Source organism: Jaculus jaculus, chromosome 13 (genome assembly GCF_020740685.1).
Source record: "Jaculus jaculus isolate mJacJac1 chromosome 13, mJacJac1.mat.Y.cur, whole genome shotgun sequence".
NCBI lineage: Eukaryota > Metazoa > Chordata > Mammalia > Rodentia > Dipodidae > Jaculus > Jaculus jaculus.
This window is the reverse complement of record NC_059114.1, coordinates 36,949,535-36,968,874: the sequence shown is the minus strand read 5'-3', so window position 1 is coordinate 36,968,874 and position 19,340 is coordinate 36,949,535. Positions and strand designations below refer to the sequence as shown.

Here is a 19,340-nt window from a genome sequence, read left to right as displayed (position 1 = left end):
AGAAATGTGATCTGACAGCTGAATGGGAAGAAATTCAGACCCATGTCCATGCATAAAGAGCCATTAAATGCCCTGTGGTGGTGGATAAGCCCAGAATCATCTGCAAAGGGGAGAAAGACTGATGGGCTGTAATGAGTGAGGGAGGAACTTTGATTTAAGATGAATTAATTGGACAGAGTGGCAGGAGGTGGAGAGCATAAGGCCATGTCTACTGGGGTAGATTGTCACTTTACATGCAATGGAACCCACTGAACTATTTTAAGGCACTAATGGTATGGTTGCAGGTACAAAGTATTAAAATTTGTTTGCTGAACTTTCTGAATTTGTAAGTCTATCCATGTAACCGAACAAGGCTCTCCCGGGTTTACTTCATTCTCATTTCCACTGGGGGGCTCCAGAGATTGCAGTATGGGGAGTGAAGTCACCCACACACCTTTGGACAGCAGGCTGTCATTCTTCCACTGTGATGCAGTAGGAACACCAAGAAAGACTCAGAACAACAAACAATATGAACAGCCAAAGAAGAGAGTAAAACACAATTAGCTGGACAAGATAAGATCTGGTATGGCAAGCCTGCACGTTAGCACGTGCATTTGGTTGAAGGGTCGCTTCCTGAGAAGAATGACTTGGAAAGGATTCGGGTACAACCTGGTATCTTGTTTGAAATGAAGCCTTAAGAGTTGCTGCTTTCTGAGGGTTTACTCTGCTGTCTAGCTGGTTAGGTTTACTAGTACATGTCTCATTCCGTCCTCCATCAGTGCAGCTGAGAAGACTAGTTCTCTTTACTGTCACTAGGAAACTGAAACCTGGGGTCATATGGTTGCTGAGATAACACGGAGATAGTACAGTGCAGGCATGTGGTTTCAAGCCTCCCTGACTATATACCTCTGCATTTAGCAGAACTCAAACTGATCTCTAGCATTTTGCTTCCAGTCTGTTTTCAGAATACTTTCGTGCAGTTTAAACTTCTTTTGCTAAAATAGATCTGGGTGTGGAGGAGATAATAATACAACCTTAGCAAATTTCCAGTGGTCCAATGACATGCTAATTAAGAATTTGGGAGCTAGAGAAATAGCTCAGCAATTAAAGGCACTTGTTTGCAATGCCTGCTGGCCTGGGTTCCATTCTCCAATATCCACATAAAGCCAGATGCACAAGTGGAGCATGTACTTCACGTTCCTTTGTAGTGTCCTGGCACACCCCCATTGTCATTCTCTCTTCATCATTCTCTCTCTATGCTTGCAAATAAATAAATAGAATAAAAATTTTTAATGTTGCAAACTGATAGAAGCTATATAAAACAATTATTTTTGACAGGTGCCTGAGTTTTCTTTTTCATATTTATTATTTTATATCTATTATTTTTATAATATCCTTTACAAGAAATAAATCCTTTTAAAAGTTTACTCCACCTCCTCCAGACTTGGTTGCTTTTGGCACTTTTTTGCAAGTTGAGCCAGTCTTCTTATTAAACGTTAACTTGTAGCTGTGACTTCTGTCCAGACAAGGAATTGGCAACAAGGAACATCAGCAAGCATGCAAAGCTTCCCCTGGCTCGTCCACAGGCTAGAGGAACAGCCACAAGCCAATTCCATCTGGGTGCCCAGTGAAAATGAACAAGAGGGTTAGCTAGAGCTGAGTTTCTTCCAAGGTTTTTAAAATACTGGGGAAGCAGCCCATGAGGAGAGTCATCCTGAACCAATCCTGAGTCATGAGGGTTAGAAACCCTTTTGCGACAAGAAACACTTTTGAGATTTCAATAGGTATTAAGACACATCAAACAACATCTTAAGAATTGTAATATGGTCAAAGAAGTCAATATGACTCCTGAACTCCTTTTTCATAGCTGAATGGATTAGTGAGAATCCGAAAGACAGTTTGAAATAGCCACAGACACATTTTGTTTGACCAACACAGTATTTCGAACATTCAAAAAAATTGCAAATGTTTAGAAATAATGTGATATTTGACACAAAAGTTCTCATTTCCAGCTTCTCATTAAGAATCTATTTCTCTGCGCTTATCTGAGATTCTGTGGTCATATGGCGCTGAGCAGAATTTGTCCCCAACCCTAAACTACGCCCAACTCTGCATTTCTCCAGCCCCTGCAGCGGCCTGTTGTGGCACCCGGGTAGGGTGCAGTATTTCACCCGACGGCTCCCCTTGGCACTCCTCCCTTGCTGAGGTGTGTGTCATCCTGGATTGGAGGGCTACAATGGGCAGTCGCTTTAGCTGTGCGCATCACCTCCAGCACTGAGGCGAGGGAGCTGTCTTTGCAGAAAATCTACCCGCTTCCTCCTGGTGGCCTTCCTCCGTGACTGCTGTCCCCGCCCCCACTTCCACCGGCAGGTGGGTGCACAAAGATGCGAGGAAAAGCCGGGGTCTGGGAGTCTGGGTCTCAAGAAAAAAAAGTGTCCCGTGCCTCGCGGGGTTCCCCTGGCATTTCCTGTCTCCGCGCGTCCGCGCCCCCAGTCTTGCAGTCGGACTCCACGGGACCTTCGCCCCGAAAGGCTCTCTAGTGGGACCCTGCGGGCTCTTTCTCTCCCTTTCTACAGGTGTCTTTCTCCTCCGCAGCAGGTCCGGGCCGCCCTCACCCGGGCCGCCGTCCTTTCCGGGCGTCACTTCAGGGGACGCCCGCTGCCTCGCCCTCCCCGGAGAGCGGCGCTCAGCCCGGCGCCCGCCCTCGCGCACGCCGCCCAGGGGCGAGGGCACAGTCTCGGGACGCCCCGGCCGCCCGCCGTGCCCCGGACCCGCCCCGCCCCAGAGCTGCGGGCGCCGAGCGACCCAGGGTAGCCGCAGGTGCCGCCGGCCTCCGCAGCCGCATCCCCAGGTAGGCGCTGCCTCGGCCAGTGCAAGCATCCCGGGGCAGCTGGAAAGACTGAGGGAAGGAGCGGACCGGGTGAGTAGTGACTACGCGCCCGAGATAAGCCTGGATTCTATTCCGTAGCGAGGGTGCCGCTGGGAGCCGGGAAGTTTCAGGGGAACAGAGAAAACAAAGGCACTTGGACAGGATAACTCACAACCAGATAGGGGCAGAGGCCAACGCTAGCCGGTGTGCACCCTACCCCGTCTGCTACCCGAGCCTTGCACTTCACAATCGTACTTGCACAAGTATTTGCTGGGCTGAGATAAGAGAGTGGCAGGGGTTCCTGTTTGTTCCAGCTTATCCAGCCTCAAAACAAGCTGTCTTTGCTTTTGATGGCTAGCTTCATTTACACAGGGATCTCCATCTCCCCCACTCTAAGGCGGAAGGGTTTCACCATTTTTTTTTTTTTACACATAAAAATAAAGTATGCTGTTTGCACACCATGGACTGCTGGGCAGCACTTAAAATTGGTAAATCAGAGTTGTAGATATCCACACACATATATCTAGATATGATAACTATGACGGTCAATGAGCAAGCAACACCTGTTTCATGCTGCCATTCAAGGGCTTATTTTCCACACTTCTCAATCACGGGAGATAGAGTATAAAATGTGACCAGATTCATAATTGCAGCTGTCTGTGGGAATTGGAAAAGAGCAGTTTACTTGTCATGAGGGTGAATGTGGAAGTGATTACCTCGAAGTTCCAATGCCTAAAATTCAAGGTGCAAAGTTGGGAACCACAAACAGTTGTTAAACGAGAGTGTTAACTAACTTGGTGGTTTTTTTTTTTTTCTTTAAATATATATATATATATTGTCCTTTCCTACATTTCTAAAAATGTTTCAATCTAAGAAGGTTTTTTTCAAATGCAAAAATGTACTTAGGATATGCACATGCTGTGATGATAAGATCTCAAAAGTGCAGTCAGAAGTTGTAATTTTTTGGCATCACACCTCATGTTAACCAATCCTAGAAGAATTGCTATAGGGAGACTGAGATGTTCAGAGGAGCCCTCCTCTCTCCACAGAGCCAAACGGGAAATGCTGATGTTAGGGAATTAGTCCACAGTTAGTGATCTGACAATCGCTGTGTCTAGGTGGAATTCTGAGCACTTCTGTGTTCCTGCATACCGGGAAAGGTGGAGGATTTACAGAAACCAGTTCTGCATTTCTACTAAACTCTACTCAGCAAAGTGGAAAGAATAATTCTCCATTTTCCTGGCAGAGACAGGCTCATTCTCTCTGAGTGTGAGGGAAAGTTCTCTGAGTTAGTTGCACACAGAGAGGAGGTTAGATCAGCCTAAGCTGGACTGTGTGAGGTGGATGCATCGGAGGAAGAAGACCCTAAGCCATCACCAGTTGTTTCACTTGTCCTTTCCCTTCAAACAGCCATAACATTGTATAGATTGTTTTGGATGAAAATCACTGATATGTGTTGGACAAAATTGCACATCAGAATAGAGTTTGAAGTGTGGAAAATTGTGATAATATTTCCCCCTCATGTGATTTGGCAATGTGCAAGGTCAATGTGTATCTTATGGTGCAGGAAGATATGCTACTTGAGAAAAGCCTAAGGTGTGAGGAAAAAGGCAAGAATGGTGACACAGTGATGTGGTGTGAAAATGACATGTACTCAAATCTTAAGTAAAAGCAGGAGAATGAAGTCCTGGTCTTTAGTGATAACAGTCACAATTCTTTGAAGTTTCTGCTCTCTTTAGGACCAGTCTTCTTTTTCTCATACTGTTAGTGTTTGGCAGTACACTATTGTCTGCTTATTCAGATTTTTATATGCAGCAATGAAACATGCAGGGCACCCTATTTGCTGCTTCTTAACCTTCAGTAAACACAAAGGGCATCCTAGTTGCTTAATTCCCCTTTCTGCTGCAGTTAAAAGCCTTTTGATATTTTTGCCCAGAGATAGTAGTTCTTTCTATCACCGTGGATCTCAATAATCCCACTGAATTTCCTTAAACCACCTGTTGCCACCTCCCCCCACCCTCTCACTGACTCCATCCCATTTAATTTGCTGCTTCCTAATTGCTGATTCTTTCTTTGCTCTACATTTAATGATTCTTTTTAAAGTCCATGAGGCACTTTGCCAGCAGTTGGCTTTTAGTAGGAAAAGTAGCAATTCTTTAATGGATCTGCCTTCCAAGTGAAGGAGTGACTTTAATTTTTCTAATGAGAAAATGAGCTTTTATTCTACACATAGGGCTTCCCAAGTTCTCTTTAAATAACTTATCCACAACCTAGGCTATTGTTAACACCTTCCCTAATTCTACTTCTTATCTGTATTTCCTTCATGTGTAAAAAGTCCAAGAGGAAATCAGTCAACAAGTGTCAACATTAAAATAGTAATATATGATAAGGAAATATTGCTCTTATAAAAATAGCATGAGTTAACATTTATCCTCTGCACAGTATCTGACAGGTATTTTGATAATTGCCTTACCTATGTTGTCTTATCAACTATGTCCATAAGCCATATTTACCCTTAAAACAAATTTTTCTCAAGTTGTATAGCTGAACTGAGTTTTGAAATGACCTATGCAATTTGGATATTTTCCCTCTGTTTTGGTACTTTAAAGATCTGGTCTTCTGGTCATGTGTTTCTACATGCCAACAATTTCTAGATTGTTGAGACAAGTGTGCTTTTTAGGTTTAACCAGTGTCACCATTATTATCCTCACTGTCACATACCTGGTCTGGTTTGCTCAATTGTATGAGCACTGTGATACTTCTGAGCTTGTGACTCCTGAGGGAAGCATTGCTATGTGCCCATGCTACTTGCCGGAGGTCAAACAACTGTTTCAAGGTCATGGCCATGTTAGTTTTAGGACTGTAACCTAGGATTCTGCTTCTCCTTACAAATTTCAGGTATTACAATATTCTTTGCTGTTATGTTTACAAAGGGATTAAAACCATGAATGTGCATTTTATTATGTATTTAAAAAATTATTTATTTATTTACTAGAGACTGAGAAAGAGAAGAGAAAGGGAGAAAGGGGGGATAATTGTTGTACCAGGGCCTCTAGCCACTAAAATTAAGTCCAGATGCCCACACCACTTTTGCATCTGGCTTATGTGGGTTCTAGGGAATTGAACCTGGATCTTTGGGCTTCACAGGCAAGCACCTTAACAGCCATCTCCCAAGCCCTATAAATGTACATTTTAAGTGAGCATTTGTCTCAGATATATTGTTTAACTTGAGCTTAAATGGCAAATAATTATTGAACACTTATGCTCTAAAATCCTTTATGTATGGAGTTAAATATAAATAGGTTGATATACAAAGACATGTATTAGATCCAGGCAAGGTTCTAGATCACTGTTGAAGCTGAAGCAGGTAACTGGGAGTTGGAAGCTATGTAAGGAGACTCTGTCTCCCCCAAACAGGCATTCATAGATATGATATAATATATGCATGTACATATCCTGTAACAGATGTTATGTCATATATACATGCATTATATTACATGTATGTGTCTCACATTTGACTCTCCTTTGGGATAAGGGCCATCATCATATCCAATTTTAATGGAAAGAAAAAAGAAACACGTTTCAACTACTTGTTAGTATATTACCTTCCAGAGCAAGGAGAAAAATAAGAAAAGTGCATTGTTACGACATTGTTATGAAAAAAGGTAAACTGGTTGTTGGTCACAAAATACAAAGGAAAATCTAAATTTTGCACCTTTTATCTAAAACATGAAGAATCATGACTAATATTTTTATGTTGTCGTTGTTAAATAAAGTATTTCTTAACCTTTTCTTCAGACTGGGAAAAATATTTAGCTTTTGTCCTACTTTGTAAGTACAGATCTGATTCTGATGGGGCCATGTGGTGGCTTTCCCTACAACTTGATGCTTTATTATTTCCAAGATTATAATTTCCAAGGTAAGCTTTTGTACTGCAATGATACAAATTATATTAATGTTTTTGTCACACTCTGTACTCAAAGCTATCATATGCCGTATTATAAGAATACCATTTTCCCCCTTAAATGTTCAGCTGAGTTTTCGGGACCTGTTTTGAGCAAGATGAGTGTTTCTGCCAGGATAATGTAACTGAAGCATCCAAGTCAGTGAAGACTTGAACATGGGAGCCAACACTTCAAGCAAAGCACCTGTGTTCGATGAAAATGAGGATGGTAAGAATGTACTATAGTGGTATATAAAGATGGAATTTTGTGACTTTCAGATAATCGCCTAGTTTCACAAATAAATGTAAGAAGGTGTTACAGGGCCTCTAGGAGTATGGGTACAACTTCAAAAGAAAGCTAAGGAGCCTCATGTGCTAATAGCTGGCCTGTGCTTTGTACTTCCTATGGGACTTTTGGCAACCTCCTTAACTGATATTATATCAAAGTCCTCTTTTCTTCAAAGAGAGGTGTGTTTACGCACATGGTGGGCACTTAAATGATGTGTGTGTTCTATGTGCTGTTCCCTTGGCAGTTAAAGTTAGCCCCCATTGCTAGTCTTGATCAAAAATTTTTTTGACTATCAAATCGCAAGCACATGATAATTGCTACTTAATATAGTATTGAGCCTCCAGCTGTCATGTTTCGGTGTCTTAGACATTTCATCATGATAGGTCACAGAATGGGTAAATAGGAAATGTCCAAGGCCATACTCAGGCAAGTAAAGCTAGGAGTCCTCCTGCTTCTCCCATCATTTCCTAGCAGAGCTGTGTCCAGCCCAGGCCTTGCTGTTTCATGTTTCCTTCACCTAATGGAAGTTTGACCAGCTTTGTTGGAGTCTGTTGCATGGTGGCTGTTTGTAGGTAATCTGGGAAAAAGAAATTCTTGAGCCCCAAATCCCAAATAATATGTTGCCCAAGGTTCCACAAGGGAGATGCCACAGCAATTTCCAGAGGGAAAGAATAAATTGAAATTCCGGAGGTCTATGACCAGCTCTCCTGCCAGTTACCTGTGAGGTTCAAGAAGCTTGTCTCCTATAAACTATTTCCCCATTGATAAAGGAAGGAGGTAGGGTGACCTTGAAAGGTCCTCTGATTCAACACGTTTATTATCTTGAAACTTTAAACCCCTATGTGAATTTGCACAGAAACCTCTGAGTCATTTAGAATGGTAAGTTCAATGTCAGGAGCAGTAACTGCAAAAAGCAGTAGTTCATGTAGGATGGGTGCATTTTTCCTTCTCTAGATGCTGTGGTGCCAAAGGGTTAGGGGCTGGCTCTGACGGACTTGCCCTTCCCACTCCCCCATCTCTACAGCCCATCTCTGGAGTGGTCTGTGCACTCTCTTGCTCAGGAGGCTCATCTGTATCACAGTTCAGCTGTTGAAAAAGTGGAAAAGTCAGGAAGCTGTGCTTGTCCTTTAAGGATGTCACCTGGCTTTCATTCACACGCATGATACTTGCTCCTGAGAGAGACAGCAAAATGCACTGGGTTGACTTGGATGTCATATACTTTCTAAAATTAAGAAGGTCTCCTTATTTCAAATTATTAAGAAAATTAGAAGTGTGTATCTTTTGGCTTTGGTCGATGGATACCACTGTGTAGTGAATGCTTGGATGTGGACACTTAGAATATATGACTGGTCAGAATACCTCATTTAAGTTCTAGGCTATTCACTATCAACACCATTGCTTATACAAAATATTCCACAGGAACAAGGAACTTACATAGGCTGGAAAGATCTTAAACTTTGTTGTGAAGGACCCAGAAACTGAATGATGCCATGACAGGCTTCATGACAGTGCTGCCCTGGTTAGGCCTAAGTTACAAGTTTCAGCTTAAACAAAGACACTAAGGGGCAGCTGCCCTGCCCTGCCCAGGACACTTGAGACTTGTCCCTCCTACCTCCCTGCCCTGGCCAATTAAGAGATTTATCCCTCCTACCTCCCTGTCTTGGCCAATCGAAATACATACAAATGTTGCTTAGTTACCTACCTCCCACCCACCAACCTTGCCACCAATGTCCTAAGAAATCAACCAATCATGTACCCATTCCCTACTTCTTTGTTCAAATCCCTATAAAGAACCTGCCCCCCTACTACTTGGGGCTCTTGTAAGGATCCACTGCATTGGTGAAGTCAGGAGATCGAACTGAAGCCCGAAAATAAAGCTCCTTGCCCTTGCATACGTGTTTGGTTCTCCTTGGTGGTCACTGGGGGTGCCAAGAACTGGGCATAACAGTTGCTATTTTTATTGCCTTGCTTTGTTGTATTAGATAGTACAAGCAAGACTGTAGAGACAGACCAGTGGTGTGACATGACACTTCCATCTCTGAAGTGGACAGACTTGGTTTCCTTTCTTTGGTTTGTCTGGCTGTCAGTGGATTCAGAACTGTTGTTTGCACGAGGCAGACTTTCATAGTGAGAAATGACACCAACTCAGCTTGATTTATTTTTTTAACTGGGGATATAATTTGCTAGGGATATAATGTTATGTGAAGGTAGGATAGCATTATGATGAAATAATACAACTGGCCTTTCTCATGTTGTACTCAGAAAGCTATATACCCAGTGGATTGTGGCAATTGGATAATAGGCCCACTTAATTGCTACATTTAGGGATACTAATAATAAACAACAAAAAATATATCTAGATTGGAGGAGAGTTAGGCTTCAAAAACTAGATAGGCCTTACCATCCTCAAAGTTGCTGCCTTATTGTGAGTCTGCTCTGAAGTCAGTGGGAGGACCTACAACAACATAGGAAGAAGAGCTGAACATAGAAATAGTTTGTGCTTCTCAGAGGTGCTAGGCTGGAAGGCCATTTGCACATACTGCTGCAGGCAGAGGAAGTGAAGGGCAAGGTCTTATTTTGACCCTGTCATTTTGTTAGATGTGAAGAATAGAGGAGGAAAGATAACTCTTGCTTTGTCCTTATGAAACCCATATCCTAAAGGTCAAGGGAACACAGGAAACAAATCTACAAACCAGGAAATTCAGACTGTGGTAAAGTGCCACCAAGCAAAGGCAGAGTGATCTTAAGAGGAGTGTCAGAGTGGTGGCTGTGGGCTGTCCTTTCTAAGAAGCTGACAGTTGAGCTGAGGCCTGACAGATGATGCAATGATGTCAGAAAGGTAGAAAACATGAAAAGTCAAGTGACAAAATTGGAAATGCATAGTTGCCAATATCATAGCTGTTGAATATTAGTTTGTCAAGGGGACTGCCCTTAATTTTCATACCTATTTATAATATCATTGAACTTTGAGAAATGAAGGTATGCCATTCTGATGAACTTACTTTGATTAATTCAGTAAATTCCATATGGTTTGTTTGACTCCTTGTGACACTTTACACTGAGCACAAACTGTTTTGTTGGGTTGCTGTGAAGCTTTGTCCAGGGTTATAAAAACAGCAGAAAATGCTGACTAACCAAAGAGCACTGATGCATATGTAATTTTACATCCATATTTCTTGTATAAATAATCAAACTGGGCCAGAATATAGGGCAGTAAATGAGCCAATTTAATTATTTTTTTTAAATAATGCAGAAAGGAACCTTAATATGTGAATGTGTGATGAAAATTACCTGTTTCCTTTAAGTGGTTATATATTTTCAAGAGAGAACAGTATTTAACCAGTTTTACCAAGTAATATTTCAATAATTATTTCTCATAAAAATGCTTCTTTTTGCCTTGAAAGTAATTTAGAAATGAGTTCTGTTGGAATCCCTTGAGATAAGCTGTCTTTTCTAGGATTCATCTCAACGGGAGTATTTCATGATGTTCCACCTGATATCTGATCTTGAGTCATTCTGTTCATTACTTATATTGACTTCATGAAAGCAAAGTGGGTTTTACAGTGCTGGTGAGCGGAATAAAGTTAGTTTACTTAGTTACTATTGTCTTTGCGTTTTTGCAAAGTTTATCTTTAAAGATATTTTTGCTTTGTTTTAGTTTTAGTTTGTTTGTTTTTTTTTTTTTGGGGGGGGGGTTTCAAGGTAGGCTCTTACTATAGCCCAGGCTGACCTGGAATTCATTATGTAGTTCAGGCTGGCTTTGAACTCATGACAATCCTCCTACCTCTGCCTCCTGAGTGCTGGGATTAAAGATGTATGCCTAGCCTTGGTTTTAGATTTTAGTGTAAACCTAAGTCCTATTATTTCTTTTTTTGGGAGTAAAATATACATATAAAATGTATCTGCATTACTTTGACCAGTTTAACATGTCCTGTTCTTTGGTCTTCTTGAAGTCATAGTGTTTTGTATTCATCATCATCACACGTTCACATCAAACCCTAACCTCTCCATTTTCCACTTCCTCACCCCCGGACACACCACAGGACTTTATGTCTCTATTAAGTTGTTTGCACTGAGAACCTGTGTAAGTGGGATCATATAAAATTTGACCTTTCCATCTGGCTTACTTCTTTCAGCATAATATGGTCAAGGCTCACATATGCTCTGGCATTTGTCAGGATTCCCTAAGGGTTGTGCTTCATTTTGTTTACCCTTTCATGTGCCAAGGAACATTTGATTGTTTCCACCTTTTGATTTATTGTTAATATGTCTGCTGTAAATATTGGAGTATAGATTTCTGTATAAGTCCATGTTAATAATTCTTTTGAGTATGTGCCTAGAAGTAGAATAAGTGAATCATGCAACTGTTTGTTTAATTTTCTGATTAATTGTCTTCTATGGTATTATTTTACATGTTTAATAACGGGGAATGCCAGGCTGAGAGCATTAGCTCTGATATTAGAACACTACCAGGATTCAGTATGCTCAAATCTCAACTGTACCACATACATATATTAATCTGTATGTTTCTGTAAGAAAACTCAAGGTGGGCTATAGTTTGAATTTTAAATCTTCCCCCTAAGCTCATGTGTCTGAACACTTGCTGCACAGGTGGTACAGTTGGCAGCACTTCGTTTGGAAGGCTATGATACCTGTAGGAGGGGGAGTCTTGCTGCAGGAAGTGGGTCACTGAGGAGAAAGCCTTAAGGTTTTATAATCTAGTCTCACTTGCTGCGCACTCACTGCGTCCTGACTCCCTGCGCACAGTGTGACCAGTTGCCTCACACACCTGCTGCCATGACAGACTATAAACACAAACGGTAAGCCAGGCTAAACCTTAATTCCCTTAATTCTTGTCAGATTCTTGGTCACAGCAATGAGAAATGTGGCTAATATAACAAAGTATCCTAATTAGTCTTACCAGACAATTTGTCTCATTACAAAGTCTCCTAAAGACACTTACAAAAAGACCATGAAAAACTTTTCCAAGCCTAATAATGAATTAATTTGAAAAATAAAGCCCTCATATTAGAGAAATTATTCACTGATATAAGCCTCTGCTTTTTCATATATTAAATACAAGCCATAACAAGGAAAACTTTCTGAGGTAATTATGAAGGTTAAGAAAACTAATGCAAGTAAAGTAGTCAGGTCTCAGACCTAACTAATGGTGGTTTCTAGCATTGTTTACTAGCATCAGAAGTTCTGAACTCGAACTCTTTGAAGTTCTTCAACTTCTTAAAGAAACAAAATTGATTAAAGATACTCAGTAGAGCCACAGCCAATATGATCTATTTATACTACTACCCAGTAAGCTGGATTGGCCAAATGCAGGATTTAATAGGTTTTGCAAAGCCCTGTTATGAGCCATGTTATCAGCTGTGCAGAAACATAGTTTCATCTGGTTTATCTTTCATCTCCAAGCTGGTGTTCTCTTTCTTTCCTTCTTCTTTTTTTTTTTTTAATTCAAACAGACTGGTAAAGTAATTTCATTTGATGAATGGACACAGTGCACATCTTCTCCACACCTAGCTATCATATTCATATTCTGAGAAATATTGGTGTGTATTATTTTCTGAAAGAAAAGAAGTGTAACTGATCTTCAGTTTTAACCTTTGTAACTTTTAAAACATTGTCTTGTTTCTTCTGAGTGCAGTAATTTTGTTGGTTGGTTTAACCTTTGTAACTTTTAAAACATTGTCTTGTTTCTTCTGAGTGCAGTAATTTTGTTGGTTGGTGGTGGTACTGTTGCTTGTTCTATTTTTTTTAAATTCATATTTAAAAATATAATCATTGAGCTTTTCTAGACTAATTTAGAGAAAGAAGGTCTTTAATAACAGGAGAAAACAGACTTGTATATACCTCAAGAACAGGAGAGAATCTTGCTACTTTTATGATTGTCAATGTTTATCAAGAGAGGTGAAAAAGTTGCTTAGTTAAGCCAAGAGGCAGCCTTCTTCTGGAGTCTTGTAGCTAAGGAAAGTTGGCCTTAGGTTAAAAAGTTTCTCTAAAGAGTTCATCAATGCCCCAAGTCTGCAAAGAGCTCAATTATTACATTATTCTCTGGGCTTGGTAAAGACTCAATGTTCTTTTATTTGGCAACATTTGTTTCCTAGGATATGTGGCTCTTTCCAGTTTCCAACATCATCTTCAGTGGCAGAAAGCAATGGGATCCTTCAAAATGTTGGGCCAAGCAAATGGCCACAGATTTGCAATCTAAAAGAAGTAGGCTTCTTGAATTGATTCTTGCTAGGATACTCATTAACATCCATGCATTACATATTTCTATGCAAATGGTAGGTAAAGGGATTTCAGACTTTTTCCTATTAGACTTAAGAAATGTTTTGTATTACATTTTCATCTTACATTGGCATGATTATAAAAATTTAAAAATCTATTGTGAGAGTTGGCTTATTTAAATATAATGTCATTTTAGATTGTCTAGCAATTAATTGTCCAATAAATCATTTGCCATAAATAATATATCCAATTGCTTGTGTGAACATTTTTCACTTGTAAGTGTTCTGTTTCTCCATGAAAATGCACTGGAAAAATTAGGGGGAAAGCCCAGAAAGACAAGAAAACAAACCCTAATAGGCAAGCTAGTCATTCCCTGTTCAGTGTTCCAGGAGATGAGTTAGGAATATCTTTTTAGGAGAACCTACCCAAATTTAGCAAAGCTACACTTTATCTTTAGAGTTCCATATCTCACTAAATATTGAAGTCATAATATTTTAAAGTTTTTCACACTCATTTCAAAACTGAGTTCTCTCCACAAAATTGAGCATTGATGAAGTCTTTAGAGAAACTTTTTTTAACCCAAGGCCAACCTTCCTTATTTACAAGACTCTAAAAGAAGGCTGTCTCTTGGATTAACTATCTTTGAATGTGCCTTTAAACACACATTGTTACTCATAGTTATGGAAAGACCTTCTGTTCTTTAGTTGTATGTAAGTCCATTTTCTCCTATTATTAAATGTTTTTATTTTTCACAAAATTAGCTAAGAAAACCTCTTAATACTTTGTGGTTCATAATATTTTGTGGACTTCAGTTTAGGAAATCAAAGGTTATATTGTAGCTATTCTATTTCTCTTGATTATATCTGGTTTTCCTATTCACTTTTTTCCTGTTGGGTTAACAACAAAATATTCTTATTTGAAATATCAATTGTAGAAATTATAATTGTATACCAATTATGTGAGTATAATTGAATTTTCACCTTACATGATGGGGTGTGTGTGTGCTCCTCTGTCTTTCTAAGCTTTCATTGTAGCACAACACATGTTTGCTCAGGTTATTGAGAACAATAAAGGGTAGCTCAATTGAATTTTGGAATGCTGGATGTTTTTACTTGAAGTAGGAGCTGGGTTTGGTGAAGATCCATTGTTTATTATTATTTCAAAATCAAGAATATTTTAATTTAAAGAATGTATTTTACCCTATCCAGAATAAGTCATTTTAAAACTTTTGTCCTGAGAGCTGGAGAGATGGCTTAGCAATTAAGGTGCTTGCCTGCAAAGCCTAAGGACTCATGATTGACTCTCCAGATCCCATGTAAGCCAGACATACAAAGGTGAGGCAAGCGCAAGGCCACATATGCCCACTAGGTGGCACAAGCATCTGAAGTTTAATTGCAGTGGTTGAGGCCCTGGTTTGTCTCTCTTCTCTGTCTTGCTTTCTCAAATATATTATTTTGATATTATAACTGGAGTTTTAGGGCAAAAGTCTTAAGTCTAAGAGTCCTAAAGGTCTAGACTCAGCCACCATCCCAAAACATTCTTCAAAGAAATGACTTGTGGAAAACAGAAGGATTTAATTGACCCATGCTGGGAAGAGAGTGACAAGTGTAGGAGTCCAGTGACCCTAAATTTATCTTTGGAGTGCTGATATCAGCTTCAGGGGTTAGTATAGAAAGAACTGAGGTAGGAGGACAAGAGGTTTGCGTAATTATGCAGTCCTGGTTGTGTGTGGTTTGCTCGATCATTATCACTTCTGGTTCTGCGAGGTGGTGTGAGGACTGCCTTAGTGCTGCCGTCTCTGGAGAAGAGCAATCTGGGCCCCATGGAATGACCACTTCTGCTCCAGGGTACAGCCTCTCCATCATATAGGATGGGGGAGGGATACCCATTCTGTGAGGCTCACTATTATTTGGGGGTAGTTTCAGTCATAGAGATAATAATAATAGAGATCAGTATTGTTCATGAAATCCATAGTGACTGCAGGAGCAAGTGACCTAAGGGAAAGAGGCAAGCACAGAACTGGATTTGAGCTGGATTTGGTTAGGACAGTGGCTGGTGCCCTCCTTCAGAACTATGTATGCTGAAGACCTGAGTGTGTAAGCTGCTTTCAGAGTTTAGACAACCTGACCATTACTCCAAAACTACTGTGTCCAATGACAATGGGTTTAGTGACCTTCCAGGGATGTGATCTGCTGTTAGGCCTGCGCATGCAGTCCTACTAATTACAGTGGCCATGACCAGCCTCAATAGTGATTTCGGAAGGAAAGGAACAAGTCCCTCGTGTGTAGCCTAGGCAACAGGCCTTCAGAGCGAGCTTCAATAGTGATTTCGAATGCACGGTGCCATGTGATCATTTGTGGAAGTATCATCTGGAAACCTAACATTATAATAATGATGGAATATTATTCTTACTACACATGGCATTTAACACCATTTAGATGGTAAAAGAAAGGCAGAAAGCTTAGGGCTATAGATTTCTGAATTCAGTAGTCTACCACAGACTCTACTTTTTCTGCAACTTTTTATTTTCTTTTTGGAAGCATATTGATAATAAAATAAATAAGATTAACTTTATTTTGTATTGGAGTTGTCTGTATCTTTGGGTATTCAAATATTTCTGGAACTAATTTAATGCAGCAGCTGGCAATATTTTCCTCAGCGAGCCGGATAGTGCATGTTTCATACTTTGTGGATAGTATGAACAGTCTGTCTCAGCCTGTCAGCTCTGCTATTGGTGGCATGAAAGCCAGCATTGACACCACAGAAACAACTGTGGTTTCTACAGTAAAACTTATACCTACTGAGATTTGAATTTCCAGTTATTTGCAGTTGGAGTGGAATAGTGTTCTTTTTCCAATCATATAAACATATAAAAGCTGCTAATTGTTCGTGAGTTATGTAAAAATAATGGTGGTTTAGAGTTGGCCTAGAGGCCATATTATGCTCACCCTTGCTCTTAAGTTTCTTGCAGACATTTATTACATTCCTGAGAGTCTTTCTGCTCTCAACTCCTAATCCTCTGGTCTTACAAGACAGGGCAAGGAGGCTGAATCACTTCTCTATAGATTATGATACATTCACCCTTAACAAACTCTCATTGGCTTAGTGTGTGAGGGCCGGTGGATATGCTTAGACCAATAATCTGTTGTTTGGGGAGATAATGTGTGCCATCTATTATCTGCCTATCTATCTGTCTGTCTGTCTCTCTGTGTGTGTATTATCTATCTACTACCTAACTACCTATAATCTATCTACCTATTTATCTACCTATCTATCTGTACAACCTAAATTCAATTAAGTAATTGCAGCCTGTAATGAATACATTTGAACTGTGACTAGGGAAGAATTTGCTTCTTACAGAGATTTATTCAATTGGAGGGAATGCAACATTTAGAGGTATTAATTCCCCCATCTTACTCCAGTGTTCTATTTTGTGAAATTCTTATAATCACAAAGTATCAATGTACTTCTGACTTTCAAATAAATTTATGAATTGGGGTCCAGGCAACAGGACAAGAAAAACTGTTAGTACCCTTTGCTCCATCTTGGCACCAATTATGGGTCTAAATCAATTCCAGACATTCTGGGACACCATGTTTCATGAAATGGAAATGCTGACAGTGCAAACAGTGGTCATCAATTACTTAGACCTGAAGGCCACTTCTCTGGAGAAATTCTAATTATGTTCTTAAAGGTATTGCCAAGCTCCCAATGTAATTAATTTAAACATTTGCTGCCAACCATTTGGGATGGTGATGGACTGATGCGCCAACTAAGTTTTCACCAGCGGGTTGTAAATGATAGCTATAGAGCTGACCTTCAACCTTAACTAGTGTTGTGCTGTCAGAGAGACATGAGGTAAATTAGTAGTTCCCAAGCACTCTATCATTGCATGCCAAGGTGCAACAACTCTCTTAATCTGTAGTAACAGGAAAAAAGAGAATAAGCTAACATGACTTTAAATAAGATAAACCTATTTAAATTTTAACTCTAAGCTTTTATCCTTGCCATTGTTTTACATAGCATTTAAGGATTGTGGAAATTAAAATTATGTTTTACAGTGAGAACTGAAATTGGCTTCTGATTTCTTTCCTCATGTGAAACAAGAGTTAATAAGTATTTCTTTTTTTTCCTTCAAAATATTCATGGAAACTTATTTTTATTTTTTCATCCAGATAACTATAAAGATTGAATAACTCATAAGATGATTTTATTTTTTTCAAATAACACTTTCTTTATATGTATATGTGAACACATACCTGCAAGTATAAGCAAAATAATGAACCAATTAGGGTTGTATATGGTATGGTAAAATGTAGGCTCACTTTATTCTAGGAATGACATTGCAATTTTTGTTTTGTTTTGTTTTCATTGGCCAATACCATTTGTTTTTATCAAGTAGAAACTTTGTACGAACACATCATGTGTTAGTACCATAATTTTTCCATTCTCCCTGCCCCAATACCACTGAGGGCCCTCCTCAGGATTTGAGGGATTTCTGGTGTTCCCCCTGGGGTTATGGGTTATGAGATGTGAGAGCAGCAGTCAGTCATTTAAGGAGGGATGCAGTGCCTCTGGACATTCCCTTCAACTCTGTGGCTGTTATAATGATTCTGCCCCTGCTTCTGCAAAATTCCCTGAGCCATGGTGGGTATGTTTTAAGTCTACTTTAGTGTTGTGCTCTCATCAGGTTCAGGATTTCTGCTTTGGTGCATTTTGAGTATCCTTGATGTCTGTCTCCATGACCCTGGCGCTGGTTGTCAGGCTCGCCATTGAAGTGCGCTCTTGCTCATCTCACCAAGTCCTCTGCGGTTTCACCTGGGCAATGGCTGATGTGTGAGGGGTGGTTTAGGTCCTTGGTTCTCACTGCCTACTGAAAACTAAAAACAGATTCTCCAATGGAGAATGAGGTCAGCATAGGTTAAATGGATAAGCATTGTTAATTAAGAGGGGTTGTGATGGGTGTAGCTTCTCTTTTGGCCAAAGACTAGTGGGAGCTTCTCCTTGAAGTCTGTTATGTTGGTTTCCATAGGATTCTGATGTGGTTCCCAGTCCCAGTTATGTGTTCCTTTCCACTGAGTGGATCTATTAGCTAGACATAGACACATTGGTTACCCACCTGGGCTGGATGCTCTACTGTTGCCCAGGTGTGTACATCTTGTCAGGCTGGTTGCTTTCATATACTAGGGTCCTCTGCTAGCATACAAGGTTGTTAGCCATTTTCCCCCAGCATCTAGTGGAGCAATTTCCAGCACAATATGGGCAGACCATCTGGGAACTGGCTTCCTTCCAGATTCCAGCTAGATCTCTTGATGATCTATGTCAGCAGCATGTAGCGCCTGCAGCAATTGGGTCTTACCTTTTACCTCAGGTGGGTAATCAAGTGCTTTGACAGAAGCCTGTCTTATTTTGGGGACCTCATAGATCTCTCTGATCAAAAGTTCAGTGTGGTTTATAACCAGTCTCTGGTACTCAGAGTTACAAGCCAGAGCCAAATGTTTTAGGGTTAGGCTTCATCTCACCATATTCAGGGAGGGCCCTTCTTACCAGACAATCCCAACATGCTTCGATCGAGGGTTATGTCTTTTAGTTTACTACCCAGGAGGAAGGTTCCTATGGCACCTACTGGTTTTGGATTCAGCTTTGTGAGCATATCCCTCCACCCTCCCATTCCTCTTCCTCTAACTACTTCTGTCCTTGCTACCGGGAGAACATGCAGCATTTTACCTTTTATGTTTGTGTGAGTTTGCTTAGTATGATCCATTTTTATACAAATTTCATTGTATAATTTTTCTTTTTTAATTTAATTTAATTTAATTTAATTTTTATTACTTATATACACAGTGTATATACAGTCATGTTGTACCATCATTAACCTTCTCCCTCTCCTTCCCCCCACACACAGGGAACATGGGTCGTGCATTGTGGGGTTAGCCATCAGTTATGGGTAAGAGGCAATGTCTCTGTGAATAATGACCCAACTTGTGTTCTAACAATCTTTCCACCCCCTCTTCCACAAA

General features: G+C 40.2%; 1 protein-coding gene across 2 annotated transcripts in view; it reads left to right on the top strand.

Moving 5' to 3' along the window:
- The first annotated feature begins 2,287 nt into the window (after positions 1 to 2,287).
- Positions 2,288 to 19,340, top strand: part of Stk32a (serine/threonine kinase 32A) — a 134,301-nt gene continuing 117,248 nt past the window's right edge. Inside the window, exons 1-2 of one of the 2 annotated variants that reach the window (XM_045133129.1) lie at positions 2,288 to 2,349; positions 6,882 to 7,020. In XM_045133129.1, coding sequence (XP_044989064.1) covers positions 6,969 to 7,020 — 52 coding nt within the window. In that variant the 5' untranslated portion in view covers positions 2,288 to 2,349; positions 6,882 to 6,968. Of the gene's footprint in view, positions 2,350 to 2,776; positions 2,900 to 6,881; positions 7,021 to 19,340 lie in introns of those variants that run through there. The other variant, XM_004664735.2, reaches the window with a different exon arrangement.